Source organism: Chiloscyllium plagiosum, unplaced genomic scaffold (assembly GCF_037043375.1).
Source record: "Chiloscyllium plagiosum isolate Xiang-an unplaced genomic scaffold, Cpla_swu_hap1 HiC_scaffold_15, whole genome shotgun sequence".
Taxonomy (NCBI): domain Eukaryota; kingdom Metazoa; phylum Chordata; class Chondrichthyes; order Orectolobiformes; family Hemiscylliidae; genus Chiloscyllium; species Chiloscyllium plagiosum.
Window position 1 is genome coordinate 144,480 of NW_028270153.1, and position 18,725 is coordinate 163,204.

The 18,725-nt window shown below is 46.4% G+C and overlaps 1 protein-coding gene across 1 annotated transcript in view; it reads right to left on the reverse strand.

Moving 5' to 3' along the window:
- Nucleotides 1-18,725, reverse strand: part of fer1l4 (fer-1 like family member 4) — a 368,573-nt gene that overhangs the window by 15,223 nt on the left and 334,625 nt on the right. The window contains exon 43 of the mRNA XM_087994630.1: nucleotides 4,367-4,641. Coding sequence (XP_087850756.1) covers nucleotides 4,367-4,641 — 275 coding nt within the window. The remainder of the gene's footprint in view (nucleotides 1-4,366; nucleotides 4,642-18,725) is intronic.

Sequence of the window (18,725 nt, forward strand, 5' to 3'; positions counted from 1 at the left end):
TCGCCAATGATTCTGACTCTGCCACTCCCACAGGCAGCGCATTCCATGCCCCCACCACTCTCTGGGTAAAGAACCCACCCCTGACATCTCCCCTATACCTTCCACCCTTCACCTTAAATTTATGTCCCCTTGTAACACTCTGTTGTACCCGGGGAAAAAGTTTCTGATTGTCTACTCTATCTATTCCCCTGATCATCTTATACACCTCGATCAAGTCACCCCTCATCCTTCTCCGTTCCAATGAGAAAAGGCCTAGCACGCTCAACCTATCCTCGTACGACCTATTCTCCATTTCAGGCAACATCCTGGTAAATCTTCTCTGCACCCTCTCCAAAGCTTCCACATCTTTCCTAAAGTGAGGTGACCAGAACTGCACACAGTACTCCAAATGTGGCCTAACCAAAGTCCTGTACAGCTGTAACATCACTTCATGACTCTTGAATTCAATCTCTCTGCTAATGAACGCTAATACACCATAGGCCTTCTTACAAGCTCTAGCCACCTGAGTGGCAACTTTCAAAGATCTATGAACATAGACCCCAAGATTCCTCTGCTCCTCCACTTACTAAGAACCCTACCGTTAACCCTGTATTCCGCATTCTTATTTGTCCTTCCAAAATGGACAACCTCACACTTGGCAGGGTTGAACTCCATCTGCCACTCCTCAGCCCAGCTCTGCATCATATCTAAGTCCCTTTGCAGCCGACAACAGCCCTCCTCACTATCCACAACTCCACCAATCTTCGTATCATCTGCAAATTTACTGACCCATCCTTCGATTCCCTCTTCCAAGTCATTAATAAAAATTACAAACAGCATAGGACCCAGAACTTATCCCTGCGGAACTCCACTTGTAACTGGGCTCCAGGCTGAATATTTACCATCTACCACCACTCTCTGACTTCGACCGGTTAGCCAGTTTTCTATCCAACTGGCCAAATTTCCCACTATCCCATGCCTCCTGACTTTCCGCATAAGCCTACCATGGGGAACCTTATCAAATGCCTTACTAAAATCCATGTATACTACATCCACTGCTCTACCACATGCTTGGTCACCTCCTCAAAGAATTCAATAAGACTTGTAAGGCAAGACCTACCCTTCACAAATTCGTGCTGGCTGTCCCTAATCAAGCAGTGTCTTTCCAGATACTCATAAATCCTATCCCTCAGTACCCTTTCCATTACTTTGCCTACCACCGAAGTATGACTAACTGGCCTGTAATTCCCGGGGTTATCCCTATTCCTTTTTTTGAACAGGGGCACAACATTCGCCACTCTCCAGGCCCCTGGTACCACCCCTGTTGACAGTGAAGACGAAAAGATCATTGCCAACGGCTCTGCAATTTCCTCTCTTGCTTCCCACATAATCCTAGGATATATCCCGTCAGGCCCGGGGGACTTGTCTATCCTCAAGTTATTCAAAATGTCCAACACATCTTCCTTCCTAACAAGTATCTCCTCTAGCTTACCAGTCCATTTCACACTCTCCTCTTCAACAATACCGTCCCTCTCGTTTGTAAATACTGAAGAAAAGTACTCATTCAAGACCTCAATTATCTCTTCCGACTCAATACACAGTCTCCCAGTACTGTCCTTGATCGGACCTACCCTCGTTCTCGTCATTCTCATGTTTCTCACATACGCATAAAATGCCTTTGGGTTATCCTTGATCCTATCCGCCAAAGATTTTTCATGCCCTCTCTTAGCTCTCCTAATCCCTTTCTTCAGCTCCCTTCTGCAAATCCTGTATCTCTCCAATGCTCTGTCTGAACCTTGTTTCCTCAACCTTTTGTAAGCCCCCTTCTTCCTCTTTACAAGACATTCAATCTCCCTCGTCAACCAAGGTTCACTCACACGACCACCTCTTTCCTGCCTGACAGGTACATACATATCAAGGACACGTCGTATCTGTTCCTTGAAAAAGTTCACATTTCCACGACATCCTTCCCTGACAGCCTATGCTCCCAACTTATGCTCCTCAGATCCTGTCTTACAGCATCGTATTTACCCTTCCCCCAATTGTAAAACCTACCCTGTCACACGCACCTATCTCTCTCCATAACCAAGGTGAAAGTCACAGAATTGTGGTCACCATCACCACTAACAAGCCCATCACTTGTCCCGGTTCATTACCAAGTACCAAATCCAATATGGCCTCCCCTCTGGTCGGACAATCTACATACTGAGTTAGAAAAGCTTCCTGTACACACTGCACAAACACCGCCCCATCCAATCTACTTGATCTAAAGAGCTTCCAATCAATGTTTGGGAAGTTGAAATCACCCATGACTACTACCCTGTGGCTTCTGCACCTTTCCAAAATCTGTTTCCCAATCTGTTTCTCCACATCTCTGCTGCTATTGGGGGGCCTATAGTAAACACCCAACATACCACCTCCAAAGGCAGATCCCCCTCGAACTGCCTTTCTGCAGCTGTTATACCATTTCTAATTAGCAACGCCACCCCCCCCTCCTTTTTTACCACCCTCCCTAATCTTACTGAAACATCTGTAACCAGGAACCTCCAACAACCATTCCTGTTCCTCTTCTATCCACGTTTCCGTGATGGCCACAACATTGTAGTTCCAGGTACCGATCCATGCCTTAAGTTCACCCACCTTATTTCTGATACTTCTTGCATTGAAGTATACACACTTGAGTCCATCTCTGTGTCCGCAAGTACTCCCTGTCAGTGCTACCTTCTCCACAGCCTCCCTAGATTCTTGGACATCCTGACAAACAGCTAGCCTACTTGCTGGACTACAAGTCCGGATCCCATCCCCTGCCAAATTAGTTTAAACCTCCCCGAAGAGTGCTAGCAAACCTACCTCCCAGGATATTGGTGCCCTTCTGGTTCAGGTGCAACCCGTCCTGCTTGTACAGGTCCCACCTTCCCCAGAATGCAGTCCAATTGTCCAAATATCTGAAGCCCTCCCTCCTACACCATCCTTGCAGCCACGTGTTCAACTGCACTCTCTCCCTATTCCTTGCCTCACTGTCACGTGGCACTGGCAACAACCCAAAGATGGCGACTCTGTCCGTCCTAGCTTTTAGCTTCCAGCCTAACTCCCTGAGCTCCTGAATGACCTCCCCACCCCTCTTCCTACCTATGTCGTTAGTGCCAACGTGCACCACGATTTCTGGCTGCACACCCTCCCCCTTAAGGATTCTGAAGACATGGTCCGAGACGTCTCGGACCCTGGCACCCGGGAGGCAACAAACCATCCGAGAGTCTCGCCCCTGTCCACAGAACCGCCTGTCCATCCCTCTAACTATAGAGTCTCCTATAACTAGCGCTCTCCTCCTCTCCCCCTTTCCCTTCTGCGCCTCAGAGCCGGACCTCGTGCCAGAGACTCGGTCACTGCAGCTTACCCCTGCTAGGCCGTCCCCCCCAACAGTAACCAAAGCGGTATACTTATTGTTGAGGGGAACGACCACAGGGGATCCCTGCACTGTCTGCTTCCTCCCCTTCCCACCTCTAACTGTTACCCAGCTACCTCTGTTCTCTGGCGTAGCTATGTCCCTGTAGCTTCTATCTATCACCCTCTCAACCTCTCGAATAATCCTCAGTTCATCTAACTCCAGTTCCAGTTCCCTAAGTCGTTCTGTGAGGAGCAGGATCTGACTGCATTTCCTGCAGATGAAGTCGGCAGGAGTATCGGTGGTCACCCCTACCTCAAACATCCTGCAGGAGGAACATTCCACTGCCTGCGCTGCCATTACTCTACACCTCGTCTCCAAAACAAGAACACTGAGTAGCTTACCTGTGGACTTTAAATTTAGGTTAGAGGAGGAGGATGGGAGGAAGGCCCTACTATGTAGGGCCTGGGGTCTAGAACACACCCCAGCATGAGCCAGCCAATGCAGGCTCACCCCAACCCTTTGCTCTGGAGGGAGGAAGTTCTGCTCCAAGTGTAATATTCAGCCCAGAAAAATATTATCACACAGAAGGACATTATTCAGGCCCTTTGAGAATAGTATCATATAATGGTTGCAGAATGAGGGAACCTGACCAGCAAAAATGGAGAGATCGGGTCACCCACTGGTTTTACTTCGAATTGAATTAGGGTATCATTACCCCTACTACAGGATTTAATATGGGTTTTTAAATTTTCATCCCAATTTCTCTCCTTTACTGAAGGAACTGATCTGGACTCGGGTACAATTTCTTAGGTGCTGGTTAATGTCAGGGTATCTTTCCCATTGCACTGGACAGCATTGGAGTGCCTTTCCCCTTGCACAGAATAATGTTGGGGTATTGTTCCCAGTTCGAACCCAGAGTTAGAGAGATAATTTACTAACTCAGGATGCCCATAGTCTCAGGTATATCTCAGTTTGAGAGATCAGTAAGTGTCAGCATCTTACCCGAAGGATGTAAGTGTTGTTAGAATTGTCAGTAAACTCAATATCTTCGATATTAACTTTCTTTTTCTTCTTCTTTTTCTTCTTTTTTTTGCTTTCATCCTCTTCCTCCTCATCTTCGACCTCTTGCACTTTGATCAGCGGCCACCATCCTCTCATCCGCTTGCTTCTTATGATGGAAGTGCGTGGACCTGCTTTTTCTTTTGCCATCTTGATGGTACATTGTTTTGCAGTCTTTGCTCCTCGGACCATATCATACAGCTTCAATTCAACAGAACCTTTGATGGCAGAAAGGAATTATTAACACAGCCTGTAATTATCTAGCAAGCGAAAATTTGATTTCTGATAGTCAACGTGGTTTGTCAAGGGCAGGCTGTGTCTCACAAATCTCAATGAGTTTTTTGAGAAGGTGACCAAGCATGTAGATGAGGATAGGGCAGTTGACATGGTGTACATGGACTTCAGTAAAGCCTTTGACAAGATTCCACATAGTAGGCTGTTGGAGAAAATGTGCTGGAAATGTGTTGCTGGAAAAGCGCAGCAGGTCAGGCAGCATCCATGGAGCAGGAGAATCGACGTTTCGGGCATGAGCCCTTCTTCAGGAATGAGGAGGGTGTGCCAAGCAGGCTAAGATAAAAGGTAGGGAGGAGGGACTTGGGGGAAGGGGCGTTGGAAATGCAATAGGTGGAAGGAGGTTGAGGTGAGGGTGATAGGCCGGAGTGGGGGTGGGGGCGGAGAGGTCAGCAAGAAGATTGCAGGTTAGGAAGGTGGTGCTGAGTTCGAGGGTTGGGACTGAGAAAAGGTGGGGGGAGGGGAAATGAGGAAACTGGAGAAGTCTGAGTTCATCCCTTGTGGTTGGAGGGTTCCTAGGCGGAAGATGAGGCACTCTTCCTCCAGCCGTTGTGTTGCCATGGTCTGGCGATGGAGGAGTCCAAGGACCTGCATTTCCTTGGTGGAGAGGGAGGGGGGGGTTGAAGTGCTGAGATACGGGGTGGTTGGGTTGGTTGGTCCGGGTGTCCCAGAGGTATTCTCTGAAACGTTCCGCAAGTAAGCGGCCTGTCTCCCCAATTTAGAGGAGGCCACATCGGGTGCAGCAGATGCAGTCAATGTGTGGAGGTGCAGGTGAATTTGTGGCGGATATGGAAGGATCCCTTGGGGCCTTGGAGGGAAGTAAGGGGGGAGGTGTGGGCGCAAGTTTTGCATTTCTTGCGGTTGCAGGGGAAGGTGCCGGGAGTGGAGGTTGGGTTGGTGGGGGGGTGTGGACCTGACGAGGGAGTCACAGAGGGAGTGGTCTTTTCGGAACGCTGATAGAGGAGGGGAGGGAAATATATCCCTGGTGGTGGGGTCTGTTTGGAGGTGGCGGAAATGACGACGGATGATACGATGCATATGGAGGTTGGTGGGGTGGTAGGTGAGGACCAGTGGGGTTCTGTCCTGGTGGCGATTGAAGGGGCGGGGCTCCAGGGCGGAGGAGCGGGAAGTGGAGGAGATGTGGTGGAGAGCATCGCCGATCACGTCTGGGGGGAAATTGCGGTCTTTGAAGAAGGAGGCCATCTGGGTTGTACGGTATTGGAACTGGTCCTCCTGGGAGCAGATGCGGCGGAGACGAAGGAATTGGGAATATGGGATGGCATTTTTACAGGTGGCAGGGTGGGAGGAGGTGTAGTCTAGGTAGCTGTGGGAGTCGGTCGGTTTATAGTAAATGTCCGTGTTGATTCGGTCGCCCGAGATAGAAATGGAGAGGTCTAGGAAGGGGAGGGAGGAGTCTGAGACAGTCCAGGTAAATTTGAGGTCGGGGTGAAAGGTGTTGGTAAAGTGGATGAACTGTTCAACCTCCTTGTGGGAGCATGAGGCAGCGTCGATACAGTCATCGATGTAGCGGAGGAAAAGGTGGGGGGTGGTGCCAGTATATCTGCGGAAGATGGACTGTTCCACATATCCTACGAAGAGGCAGGCATAGCTGGGGCCCATGTGGGTGCCCATGGCCACTCCTTTGGTTTGGAGGAAGTGGGGGGATTGGAAAGAGAAGTTGTTCAGAGTGAGGACCAGTTCAGTCAGTCGAAGGAGGGTGTCAGTGGAAGGGTACTGGTTGGTACGGCGGGAAAGGAAGAAGCGGAGGGCTTTGAGTCCTTCGTGATGGGGGATGGAGGTGTACAGGGACTGGGTGTCCATGGTGAAGATAAGGCGTTGGGGACCGGGGAAGCGAAAATCATGGAGGAGGTGGAGGGCGTGAGTGGTGTCCCGAACATAGGTGGGGAGGTCTTGGACCAAGGGGGACAGGACCGTGTCGAGGTAGGCAGAGATGACTTCAGTGAGGGAGGAGCAGGCCGAGACAATGGGTCGGCTGGGGCAGTCAGGTTTGTGGATTTTGGGCAGGAGGTAGAAACGGGCGGTGCGGGGTTATGGGACTATGAGGTTGGAGGCGGTGGATGGGAGATCCCCTGAGGTGATGAGGTTATGGATGGTCTGGGAGATGATGGTTTGGTGGTGGGAGGTGGGGTCATGGTCAAGGGGGCAGTAGGAGGAGGTGTCCGCAAGCTGGCGTTTAGCCTCAGCGGTGTAAAGGTCGGTGCACCAAACTACTACCGCGCCTCCCTTGTCTGCCAGTTTGATAGTGAGGTTGGGGTTGGAACGGTGGGAGTGGAGGGCCGCACATTCCGAGGGTGAGAGGTTGGAGTGAGTGAGAGGGGTGGAGAGGTTGAGGCGGTTAATGTCGCGGCGGCAGTTGGCTATGAAGAGATCGAGGGCAGGTAAGAGGCCAGCACGGGGTGTCCAGGTGGGCGGCGTGTGTTGGAGGCGGGAGAAGGGGTCATCAGAGGGTGGGCGAGAATCCTGGTTGAAGAAGTAGGCGCGGAGGTGAAGGCGGCGAAAGAATTGTTCGATGTCTCACCGCGTGTTGAACTCGTTAATCCGAGAGCGTAGGGGAATGAAGGTGAGGCCTCTGCTGAGGACTGACCTTTCATCCTCAGAGAGGGGTAGTTCTGGAGGGATGGTGAAAACACGGCAGGGCTGGGAGCTAGGACCTGGTGTGGGGCTGGAGCTGCATCCTCAGAGAGGGGTCTGTTGGAGAAAATGCAGAAGCATGGGATTGAGGGTCATTTAGCTGTTTGGAGTAGAAACTGGCTTTCTGAAAGAAGGAAGCGAGTGGTGGTTGATGGAAAATATTCAGCCTGGAGTGTGGTTACTAGAGGTATGCCACAAGGATCTGTTTTGGGACCACTGCTGTTTGTCATTTTTATAAATGACTTAGATGCAGGCATTGATGGATGGGTTAGTAAGTTTGCAGATGACACTAAAGTCGGTGGAGTAGTGGACAGTGTGGAAGAATGTTGCAGATTGCAGGGGGACATGGATAAACTGCATAATTGGGCTGAGAGGTGACAAATAGAGTTAAATGCAGCAAAATGTGAGGTGATTCACTTTGGGAAGAATAACAGGAAGGCAGAATACTGGGTCAATGGAAAGATTCTTGGTAGTGTGGATGTGCAGAGGGATCTTGGAGTCCATGTACATAGATCCCTGAAAGCTGCTACCCAGGTTGATTAGATTACTTACAGTATGGAAACAGGCCCTTCGGCCCAACAAGTTCACACCAACTCGCCGAAGCGCAACCCACCCAAATCCATTCCCCTATATTCCCCTACTCCTTCACCTAACACTATGGGCAATTTAGCATGGCCAATTCACCTAACTTGTACATTTTTGGAGTGTGGGAGGAAACCGGAGCACCCGGAGGAAACCCACGCAGACACGGGGAGAATGTGCAAACTCCACACAGTCGCCTGAGGCGGGAAATGAATCCAGGTCACTGTGCTGCCCACATCATAAAATGAATGAAATTTCTAAAAACTTTAACTATTCCAAAATTACATTACAACATTGATAGTGCTTTTAAGAAGGCATCCAGTGTGTTAGGTTTTATTGGTAAAGGAATTGAGTTCCGGAGCCATAATATCCTCCACACACATCATTTACTACATCCGCTGCACCCGGTGTGGCCTCCTATACATTGGGGAGACAGGCCGCCTACTTGCAGAACATTTCAGAGAACACCTCTGGGACACCTGCACCAACCAACCCAACCGCCCCGTGGCTGAACACTTTAACTCCCCCACCCAGTCCGCCAAGGACATGCAGGTCCTTGGCCTCCTCCATCGCCAGACCATGGCAACACGACACCTGGAGGAAGAGCACCTCATCTTCCGCCTAGGAACCCTCCAACCATAAGGGATGAATGCAGATTTCTCCAGTTTTCTCATTTTCCCTCCCCCCACCTTTTCTCAGTCCCAACCCTCAGACTCAGCACCGCCTTCTTGACCTGCAATCATCTTCCCGACCTCTCCGCCCCCACCCCCTCTCCGGCCTACCACCCTCACCTTAACCTCCTTCCACCTATCGTATTCCCAACGCCCCTCCCACAAGTCCCTCCTCCCTACCTTTTATCTTAGCCTGCTTGGCACACCCTCCTCATTCCTGAAGAAGGGCTTATGCCCGAAAAGTCGATTCTCCTGCTCCTTGGATGCTGCCTGACCTGCTGCACTTTTCCAGCAACACATTTTCAGCTTAAATCTAAGATCCCTCAATTTGTAGGTATGCCCCCTTGTACAAGCTGACATCATCATCCTTGGAAAAAGATTTTCACTGTCTACCCTATCTAATCCTCTGATCATCTTGTATGTCTCTGTCAAATCCCCTTTTAGCCTTCAGCTTTCCAATGAGAACAGACCCAAGTCTCTCAGCCTTTCCTCATAAGACCTTCCCTCCAGACCAGGCAACATCCTGATAAATCTCCTCTGCACCTTTTCCAATGCTCCACATCCTTCCTGTAATGGGGCGACCAGAACTGTACACAATATTCCAACTGCGGCCGCAGTAGCGTTTTGTGTAGTTGCAACATGATATTATGGAGAAAATGAGGACTGCAGATGCTGGAGATCAGAGCTTAAAAATGTGCCCTTCTTCAGGAATCAGGATGATAGATTTAAGGCAGATGTCAGAGGCAGGTTCTTAACTCAGAGTGGTAAGGACATGGAATGCTCTGTCTGCCAATGTAGTTAACTCAGCCACATGAGGGAGATTTTAAAAATCCTTGGATAAGCCATGGATGATGATGGCATAGTGTAGGGGGATGAGCTTAGATGGGTTGACAGGTCATCGCAACATCGAGGGCTGAAGGACCTGTTCTGCGCTGTATTGTTCTATGTTCTATGTTCTACATAATGGTTCACCTCTGACCACAATTACACAGATGATTATTGTTCCTGCAATCTTCTACACAGTTAGCATTCGCAAAATCATGCTACTGAGAAACATGTAGATTTATTTGTATTTTAAAAAAATATTAAACTTTGAGAGACTGGTATTCTTTTAATGGACAGAACTCTGATGGCTAGTTTTCATGCTTTATTGCCAGAAATCAGCTCAGGTAGGTTTTCATGATCAGAATAAATGGCAGTTGTTATGGCTACAAATTGGATTGAAGCCAAATTTTGAAAATACAAATCTAGTTGAATAGGATTTCAATACTTCCTTTGATGGCAAAAGCAAATTGTATTGTATTGAAGTTATGTTAATTGGGTGAGTATTCGTCTCGGTGTAGACATTTAGCGAACAAGTAATCAGTGGTGTAGAGTTTGTAGTGTGCGAACACTTACTGGGAAAGTATATGACTGGACTCTGTTCAACCTGCATTTAAACTCCGGTATTCAACACTTTTTGTGTCTGTGCATCTGATTCTGATTGTTTCTGTTTTCACTCACTGTAAATGTTACTCTGTGAAACAAGGCCATTTGACTCGTTGCATCTGCACTAGTCATCCATATGAGCTTTATGACAGTGCCATTTTCCTGGCTTTTCTCTCAACCCTGCAAATTGTTTCTGTTCAAATAATTGAAGGCCCCAATGAACCTTCTCCACACTTCCAGACAGTGCATTCCAGACCACAACTATTTGCTGCATAAAGAAGATTTTTTCTCATTCACTTCTTTTGCAAGTCACTATTAATAAAGTCTAGGAAATGCCATGTATTATGTTCAATGACTTATGTGCATATACACCTGAATATACTCCAGAGTGCTGTCCTGGCTTATTTGTTAAATGTAAATGAGGCTGAGAGAGACAGACTTTTAATCAGTAAGGGAATCAAAGTTAGTATCATTGAGTCATTGAGGTCCACAGCATAAAAAATGGCCCTTAAGCTATTGGCTCTGTGTGAGTCAAGAACAAGCACCTAACTATTCTAATCACATCTTCCAACACTTGGCATATAGCCTTATATACCTTGGCATCAGGGGTGTATATCTAAATATTTCTTAAATGTTATGAGAATTTCTGCCCCTAACACCTTTAGAGCCAGTTACATCTAGCCACTCACCATCCTCTGAGTGAAATTCTTTAGGATAAAAAGGTGGGAACATTTTGTGGAGCTTGATCAGATCAGCCATAATCTCACTGAATAGCAGAACAAACTCAATGGGCTAAATGATCTTCTTCTGCTCCTACATCTTATAGCCTAACTTCCCTGCACAACCTTTAGTACCCTTTAGGCTATATTATCTTGCCATGTTCTTGCTTTGTCCTCCATTTTTAGAAAGCGGCGAGGAGAGAGGGCGGAGAGAACCAAGGGCTACCAGGAAGGGTAAGTTTTCTCACTTAAACAGGGACTTACCTTGGAAGTCAGGCTCCATTTTTACAGAGCGGTGAGGACAGACGGTGGAGAGAAGCGAGGGCTGCCAGGAAGGGAGAATGCGTGAACTGTTTTTAAGGGACAGCTGAGGGAGAGGCCACAGTGAGGAGCAGAGGGCTGCCGGGTATATATTTGGGCAGCAGCTGAATCCCGAGACACTACACATGTAGTGTCTCCCACCTGACCTCCTCCTCTAATCAAAAAAAAGGACTCTGGTAAGGCATTTCAATTGATATTTCTTGTGTATCATCTGCCTGATTTAAAAGTTTACTGTTAGTTGGTTAGTTGAATAAGACCATAGAGAAGTACTAGAAATTATTTAACTCATAAATTAATTAAATAAGTAGAAATGGCCTGTCAGGTGATGTGCTGTAGCTATATGATGTAGGAGCTGACTGATCCCATTGTGAACAGCAGTGACCACATCTGCAGCAAGTGTTGGCAATCAGAATTGGTAATCTGGATCAGCTTCAAAACTACGGCACGTCCGGGAGGGAGAGAGTTAACTGGACGCTTTGTTTCAGAAGGCAGTCACACCCAGTAAATTAAGTAATTCAAATTCAGTTAGTGATCAGGCACTTCAGGGTGTGACTGTAAGTGAGGCAGGTAGCGGGATTCTAAGTTCAGGAGTGGAGGAATCTCATCCCTTGGCCTTGTCCAACAGATACAAGATGTTTGCTCCCTGTATACATGAGGAAAAGGGCTGTGGACAGGATGAGCCAGCTGACCATGGCACCATGGTGCAGAAGACCATTCAAGGGGGGGAGCAAAAAGACAAGTAGTTGTTATAGGGGATTCTATAATTAGGGGGACGGAGAATATCCTTTGCAAACTGGATCGGGGGTTCCGCATGGTGTATTACCTGCCCACTGCCAGGGTGCAGGACACCTCCGACCGGCTTGAAAGGATATTGGAGCGGGAGAGAGGAGGTCCTGTGCTGTCGTCCACATTGGCACTAACAACATAGACAAGGCTAGAAAGGAGGGACTTTCAAGCATGAGGAAAGAAATTGAACTACAGGTCCTCAAGGGTCATAATCTCTGGATTACTGCCCGATTCACATGCTAATTGGCACAGGGATAAGAAAGTTAAGGAAGTAAATGCGTGGCTATGAAATTGGTGCGGGAAAGAGGGATTCCATTTCATGGGACATTGGCATCAGTTTTGGAACTGGGGGAGTCTGTACCGATGGGACGGTCTCCACCTGAACTGATCTGGAACCAGTGTTCGAGCGAAAAGGATAAAGGGGATGGTCACTAGGACTTTAAACTTATGAGTCGAGGAGAAGGGAAAGGGAAAGCGACAGCGAATATGGAGTCAAGTAGAAAGATAAACAGCAGGTTAGCACGTGTGCAGGGTTTAAATTCAAGGCAGACTAGGAATGAAGCAAAAAGGAAGGATAACTGAGGACATGTTAGTAGAGATGTTGGAAATCATGAGGATAAGAAAATTAACATTAAGGCGCTTAACCTGAATGCTCGTAGTATTCGTAACAAAGTGGATGAATTAACGGCACAAATCACCATGAATGATTATGATGTGGTAGGCATCACAGAGATGTGGTTGCAGGGACTTCAGGATTGGCAGTTAAACTTCCAAGGATTTACGACTTATTGAAAGTTGGGCAGAGGGGCCAGGGTTGCCTTCTTAGTTAGGAATAAAATTAAATCTATGGCACTGAATGACATAGGATCAGATGATGTGGAGTCTGTGTGGGTGGAGTTGAGGAACTACAAAGGCAAAAAACCATAATGGGTGTTACATACAGACCTCCTAACAGTGGTCAGGACCAGGGATGCAAGATGTACCAGGAAATAGATAGGGCATGTCAGAAAGGCACGGTCACGGTGATCATGGCGAGCATCAATATGCGGGTGGACTGGGTGAATAATGTTGCCAGTGGCTCCAAAAAAAGGGAATTCATGGAATGCTTACAGGATGGCTTTTTGGAACGCCTTGTGATGGAGCCCACAAGACAGCAGGCTATTCTGGACCCAGTGCTAGGTAATGAGCCAGATTTTATAAAAGATCTTAAAGTAAGCGAACACTTAGGAGGCAGCAATCATAATATGATCGAGTTCAGTCTGCAGTTTGAAAGAGAGAAAACAAAATCAGATGTAATGGTGTTACAGTTAAATAAAGGTAATTACATGGGCATGAGAGAGGAACTGACGAAAATCGATTGGAAGCAGAGCCTAGCAGGGAAGATAATAGAGCAGAAAGTGAGGTCTGCAGATGCTGGAGATCAGAGCTGAAAATGTGTTGCTGGAAAAGCGCAGCAGGTCAGGCAGCATCCAGGGAACAGGAGAATCGACGTTTCGGGCATAAGCCCTTCTTCAGGATAGTAGAGCAACAATTGCAGGAGTTTCTGGGTGTAATTGAGGACATAGTACAGAGGTTCATCCCAAAGAAAGATAATTGGATGGGCTGGGGGGCAGGAATTAGACAGCCATGGCTGACAAAGGAAGTCAGGAAATGTATCAAAGTAAAATAAAGAGCCTATAAAGTGGCCAAGACTACGCAGAAATCAGAAGATTGGGAAGACTACAAATACAAACAGAGGATAACAAAGAGAGAAGTAAGGAAAAAGAGGATCAAATATGAAGGTAGACTAGCCAGTAATATTAGAAATTATAGTAAAAGTTCCTTTCAATATATAAGAAACAAACGAGAGGCAAAAGTAGACATTGGGCCGCTCCATATTGATGCAGCAAGGCTAGTGTGGGGAGATAAGGAAATAGCTGAAGAACTTAATAAGTACTTTGCATCAGTCTTCACAGTGGAAGACATGAGTAATATCCCAACAATTAAGGAGAGTGATGGAGCAGAGTTGAGTATGATAGCCATCACAAATGAGAAAGTGCTAGAAAAGCTAAAATGTCTAAAAATTGATAAATCTCTTGGCCCCAATGGGCGACATCCTAGAGTTCTGAGGGAGGTGGCTGATGAAATAGCGGAGGCGTTTGTTGTGATCTTTCAAAAGTCACTGGAGTCAGGAAAAGTCCCAAGTGAAGGGAAAGGGAAGCATACATAAGGTGTAGGCAGCTAAGAACAGAACGGGCCCTGGAAGAATATAGGAAGAGAAGGATAAGTCTTAAACGAGGAATCAAGCGGGCTAAAAGAAGTCATGAAATAGCTTTAGCAAGCAGAATTAAGGTGAACCCCAAAGCATTTTATTCTTATGTAAGAAGCAAGCAGGTACTAGAGAAAGGATTGGTCCACTAAAGAATAACAAAGGAAGGCTGTGTGTCGAACCTGAGAGAATGGGTGAAATTTGAATGATTACTTTGCATCAATGTTCACTGAGGAGAGGAACATGATGAATGCTGAGATTAGAGATAGAAGTTTGATTAGTCTGGATCACATTGACAAAAGTAGAGAAGATGTGTTGGGTAGGCTAGAGCTTATTAAGGTGGACAAATCCCCAGGACCGGATGGGATCAATCCCAGGTTGCTGAGGGAGGTAAGAGAGGAAATAGTTGGGGCCCTGATAGATATCTTTGTGACATCCTCAAATACAGGTGAGGTGCCGGAGGATTGGAGGATTGCTCATGTTGTCCCCCTGTACAAGAAGGGTAGTAGGGATATTCCGGGTAACTACAGACCAATAAGCCCGATGTCAGTAGTGGGAAATTTGCTGGAGAAGGTACCGAGGGATAGGATCTATTTATATTTAGAAATAAATTGGCTTATCAGTGATGGGCAACATGGTTTTGTGCGGGGGAGATCTTGCCTTACCAACTTAATAGAGTTCTTGACCCGGGTTCAATCCCTGCCTCGGGCAGCTGTCTGTGTGGAGTTTGCACATTCTCCCGTGTCTGCGTGGGCTTCCTCTGGGTGCTCCGGTTTCTTCCCACAGTCCAAAGATTTGCAGGTTAGTTGACTGGCCATGCTAAATTGCCTGTAGTGTTAGGTGAAGGGGTAAATGTAGGGGAATAGGTCTGGGTGGGTTGCTTTTCGGAGGGTTGGTGTGGACTAGTTGGTCTGAAGGGCCTGTTTCCACACTGTAAGTAATATAGTCTAATAAAAAAAGTGACCCAGTTGATAGATGAAAGAAGGGCTGTTGATGTCATATACATGGACTTTAGTAAGGCATTTGATAAGGTTCCCCATGGTAGACTAATGGAGAAAGTGAAGTCACATGGTGTGCAGGGTGTTCTAGCTAGGTGGATAAAGAACTGATTGAGCAACAGGAGACGGAGAGTAGTAGTTGAAGGGAGTTTCTCGCAATGGAGAAAGGTGACCAGTGGTGTTCCACAGGGGTCAGTGTTGGGGCCACTGTTGTTTGTAATATACATAAATGATCTGGAAGAGGGCACTGTTGGCATGATCAGCAAATTTGCAGGTGACACGAAGATTGGTGGAGTAGCAGAATGCATAGGGACTGTCAGAGAATACAGGAGGATATAGATAGACTGGAGAGTTGGGCGGAAAAGTGACTTTGACAAAGGGTCAGTTAGACTCGAAAAGTCAACTCTTTTCTCTTCTTACAGATGCTGCCAAACCTGCTGAGATTTTCCAGCATTTTCTCTTTTGGTTTCAGAAAAGTGGCAGATGGTTTTCAATCCAGACAAATGTGAGGTGATGCATTTAGGCAAGAATAATTCTAAAGCGAATTATACAATGAACGGAAAAGCCTTGGGAAAAGTTGATGGGCAGAGAGATCTGGGAGTGCAGGTCCATTGTACCCTGAAGGTAGCTGCACAGGTGGATAGAGTGGTCAAGAAGGCATATAGTATGCTTGCCTTCATTGGGTGGGGTATTGAGTATAAGAGCTGGCAAGTCATGTTAACATTGTGTAAGACATTAGTTCGGCCGCATTTAGAATAATGTGTACAGTTCTGGTCGCCACATTACCAAAAGGAGAGGGTGCTTTGGAGAGGGTGCAGAGAAGGTTTACGAGGATGTTGCCTGGTATGGGAAGTGCTAGCTATGAAGAAAGGTTGAGTAGGTTAGGTTTATTTTCATAGAAAAAAGGAGATTGAGGGGGGACCTGATTGAGGTTTATAAAATCATGAAGGGTATAGACAGGGTGGATAGAGACAAGCTTTTTCCCAGGGTGAAGGAGTCATTAACGAGAGGTCACACTTTGAAGGTGAGAGGTGGAAAGTTTAAGGGGGATACACGCGGCAAGTACTTCACACAGAAGGTGGTGGGCATTTGGAATGCGTTGCCAGCAGAGGTGGTAGATACAGGCACGGTAGATTCATTTAAGATGTGTCTGGATAAAAGCATGAGTAGGTGTGAGCAGAGGGATACAGATGCTTAGGAATTGACCGACAGGTTTAGACAGTACATTTGGATCAGCTCAGGCTTGGAGGGCCGAAGGGCCTGTTCCTGGGCTGTAAATTTTCTTTGTTTTTTAATTGGAAAATCGCTGTTATAACTCCCTTGTTTAAGAAAGGATCAAGACAAAAGATGGAAAATTATAGGCTGATTAGCCTAACCTTGGTTGTTGGTAAAATTCTAGAATCTATTGTTAAGGATGAGATTTCTAAATTTTTAGAAGTGCAGAGTCGGATTAAAACAAGTCAGCATGGATTTAGTAAGGGGATGTTGTGCCTGACAAACCTGTTGAAGATGGATGTTATCTATCTTGACTTCTGAAAGACCTTTGATAAGGTGCCTCACAGTAGGCTGCTGAGTAAGGTGAGGGTCCTTGGTGTTTGAGGTGAGCTAATAGCATGGATTGAGGATTGGCTGTCTTACAGAAGGCAGAGAGTTGGGATAAAAGGTTCTTTTTCGGAATGGCAGCCAGTGACAAGTGGTGTCCTGTAGAGTTCAGTGTTGGGCCGCAGTTGTTCACTTTATCTATTAATGATCTGGATGAAGGGACTGGAGGCATTCTGGCGAAGCTTGCTGATGATACAAAGTTAGGTGGACAGACAGGTAGTACTGAGGAGGTGAGGAGGCTGCAGAAAGGTTTAGACAGTTTAGGAGAGTGGTCCAGGAAATTCAACATGAGCAAATGCAAAGTCTTGCACTTTGGAAAGAAGATTACAGGCATGGACTATTTTCTAAATGATGAGAAGATTCATAAAGCCAAAGTACAAAGGGATCTGGGAGTGCTAGTTCAGCATCCTCTAAAGGTTAACTTGCAGTTTGAGTCCATGATTAAGAAAGCAAATTTTATGTCAAGAGGGTTGGAATATAAAAGCAGCATTGTGCTTCTGAGACTTTATAAAGCTGTAGTTAGGCCCCATTTAGAATACTGTGTTCAAGTTTGGGCCCCACACCTCAGGAAGGACATACTGGCACTGCAGCTTGTCCAGCAGAGATTCACACGGATGATCCCTGGAATGGTAGGCCTAACATATGATGAACAGCTGAGGATCCTGGGATTTTATTCATTAGACTTTAGAAGGTTGAGGGGAGATCAAATAGAAGCTTACAAGATAATGCATGGATTAGAAATGGTGGACTCTAGGAAGTTGTTTCCGCTAGGCGGGGAGACCAATGGACACAGCCTTAGGATTAGTGGGGGGTCAATTTAGAACAGAAATGAGGAGAAATTTCTTCAGCCAGAGAGTGGTGGCCTGTGGAATTCATTGCCACAGAGTGCAGTGGGGGCCAGGACGTTAAATGTCTTCAAGGCAGAGATTGATAAATTCTTGATCGCGCAAGGAATTGAGGGCTACAGGGAGTGCGGGTAAGTGGAGTTGAAATGTCAATTAGCCATGATTAAATGGCGGAGTGGACTTGATGGACCAAATGGCCTTACTTCCACTCCTATGTCTTATGGGGTCTTATAGTCTAACAAACTATATTTCCTCACACTTCACCACATTGAACTTCATCTGGCACACCTATCTGCATACTCCAAGCTGGCATTATCTTTTTAAAGTTCTACACTATCCTCATCACAGTTTACAATGCTTCCAAGTTTTGTATAATGTGCAAACTTTAAAACTGCCTCTTGTTAAAACTGTTTCAATTTGCGTTTTGCTTATATGGTTTCTGTTTGTAATGATTATGTTGTGTTTATATTTCTACTTTCACCATTTGAGTTTGAGTTTCTGTTCCCATTTCACTGTTTGCACAACTCTCTGAGCTGTCATTGAAGTTGTCTGAGGTAGACTGTGGACAAATCTGCTAGAAGTCTTTGAGGACATAACAAGGAAAGGGAATAAGGAGGAGTCAGTGGATGTTGATTTACTTGAATTTTCAGAAGTCTCACAATAAAATCCCTTATAAAAGATTATGGGATCAGAGATCATGTACAGAAATGGATCAAAAACTGGATATCAAACAGGAAGCAAAGAGTAGGAATAACGGGTCTTCTTCCTAATGGCAGGCAGTGATTAGTGGAGTACCACAGGGATCTGTGCTTAGACCAGAGCAATTCACAATCAATATTAATGATGTTGATCAGGGAACTACATGTCATATCTTCAAGGTTGCAGATGTTTGTCAGGAAGATGTTTGGTAGGAAGATCGTATGAGGAAAGGCTGAGGAACTTGGGGCTGTTTTCATTGGAGAAAAGGAGGTTTAGGGGTGACTTGATAGAGGTGTACAAGATGATTAGGGGTTTAGATCGGATTGACCATGAGAACCTTTTTCCATGTATGGAGTCAGCTATTACGAGGGGGCATAGCTTTAAATTAAGGGGTGGTAGGTATAGGACAGATGTTAGGGGTAGATTCTTTACTCAGTGAGTCGTGAGTTCATGGAATGCC